The sequence below is a fragment of the Camelina sativa genome, chromosome 13 (genome assembly GCF_000633955.1).
Source record: "Camelina sativa cultivar DH55 chromosome 13, Cs, whole genome shotgun sequence".
Classification (NCBI taxonomy): Eukaryota; Viridiplantae; Streptophyta; class Magnoliopsida; order Brassicales; family Brassicaceae; genus Camelina; species Camelina sativa.
Genome location: NC_025697.1, coordinates 23,658,951 through 23,660,326, shown reverse-complemented (window position 1 = coordinate 23,660,326; position 1,376 = coordinate 23,658,951). Strand labels below are relative to the sequence as shown.

The following is a 1,376-nucleotide window of genomic DNA, read 5'->3' as shown; positions in this document are numbered from 1 at the left end:
AAAAAAAAAAAAAAAAAAAAAAAACACCAAATCTCTCAGTCAGGTCAACAACATATCATCAAAATCAAGAACACAATACTCATCGACAAATCAAATGAAACATAAGCATTACTTAAGCGAAATCTAAAACTAAGATCTAAAAAAAAAAACTCATTTTGACTTGGAACATACACCAATCCATAACATATGGATGAAAAATTGAAGAAATAAAATTTCATAAAATCAAATCAGAAACGTAAATCTCTAATCTGATCTTCACAAATTAATTTTAAGAAAAAATAATAAGGAAATGCAAAAAAAGAAGACATACAGGATCGGAAGAAATCGAGGTACGACCGGAAGCAATGCTCTTGAGACGACGCATCACGTTCATCTTCGCTTTCAACCACCAACCAAAACCAGGACGAACAACTCAGAAAACCCTAAATCTCCCAAAAAAATCTTCACCACAGCTTCATGTGGAGAGAGAGAAAGAAAGAGAGAGAGAGAGAGAGAGAGAGAGAGAGAGAGAGAGAAAAAGCAAAAAAAGCAAAAAGGAATAAAACAGATTCAGATATTCAAATTCGCACAACTCCTCCGAGCAAACAAAAATCTCTCAAGGGAAGGGGGAAGAATCTGTTCGTCGAGCTTCTTCGATTTCTTCTTCCTCTCTCTATTGCCGACCCAACCAGGTGGAATCTTTGCTCTCTTCTTTCTCTCTCTCTCTCTCTCTCTCTCTCTCTCTCGTGGCCAAAGCCAATCATGCCAGCCTCGTTCTCCTCTATCTCTGTGTACTTTTCTTTTTTTTTTGGTCAAACCTTGAATCCTCACCGTTGATTCATCGCAGCAACTCATCCGACGGGTCAGGATGAATCCGCCTGATTTCGACTACCTGTGTTTACCAAAACACCCCTGTATGGTTGTGTTAATTACGGATCCGGGAATAAGCAAAGGGGAAGGGGATGGATGAATGATGATGGCATTGGCCTGTGTTGTTTGAATGATTGCATCTAAAGGGCACGCGGAATATGCGGGAGAGACTTGGATTGTTTGACCTTCCTTTGACCACTTCCCCCCCCCCTCTCTCTCTCTCTCTCTCTCTCTTTCCTGCACTGCACTGAGATAAACTATACTACTACTATTTCTTTACGGCTTTTAGACAGACTACTAATCTACTATATTAATCATAATCATCTTTTCAAAACTTTATCTATTAACTCAACTCTATATACTACACATTATTATCCTGTTTTATGAGCCATTGTAATCGGATAAAACTCTATAGAGGGGGTTAAACATTTCCCTTTTTATTAATAAATCATAAGCTAACAACCATTCTAAATTGGAAAAAAGTAATACAACAGTTATAGGTTGGTAGTTTGCTACTTTGTATCTGA

General features: G+C 37.7%; 1 protein-coding gene across 1 annotated transcript in view; it reads right to left on the bottom strand.

Moving 5' to 3' along the window:
* LOC104737708 (shaggy-related protein kinase theta) overlaps nucleotides 1-727 on the bottom strand; it is a 4,777-nt gene extending 4,050 nt beyond the window's left edge. Inside the window, exon 1 of the mRNA XM_010457949.2 lies at nucleotides 311-727. Within this exon, the coding sequence (XP_010456251.1) occupies nucleotides 311-373 (63 nt within the window). The 5' untranslated portion in view covers nucleotides 374-727. The remainder of the gene's footprint in view (nucleotides 1-310) is intronic.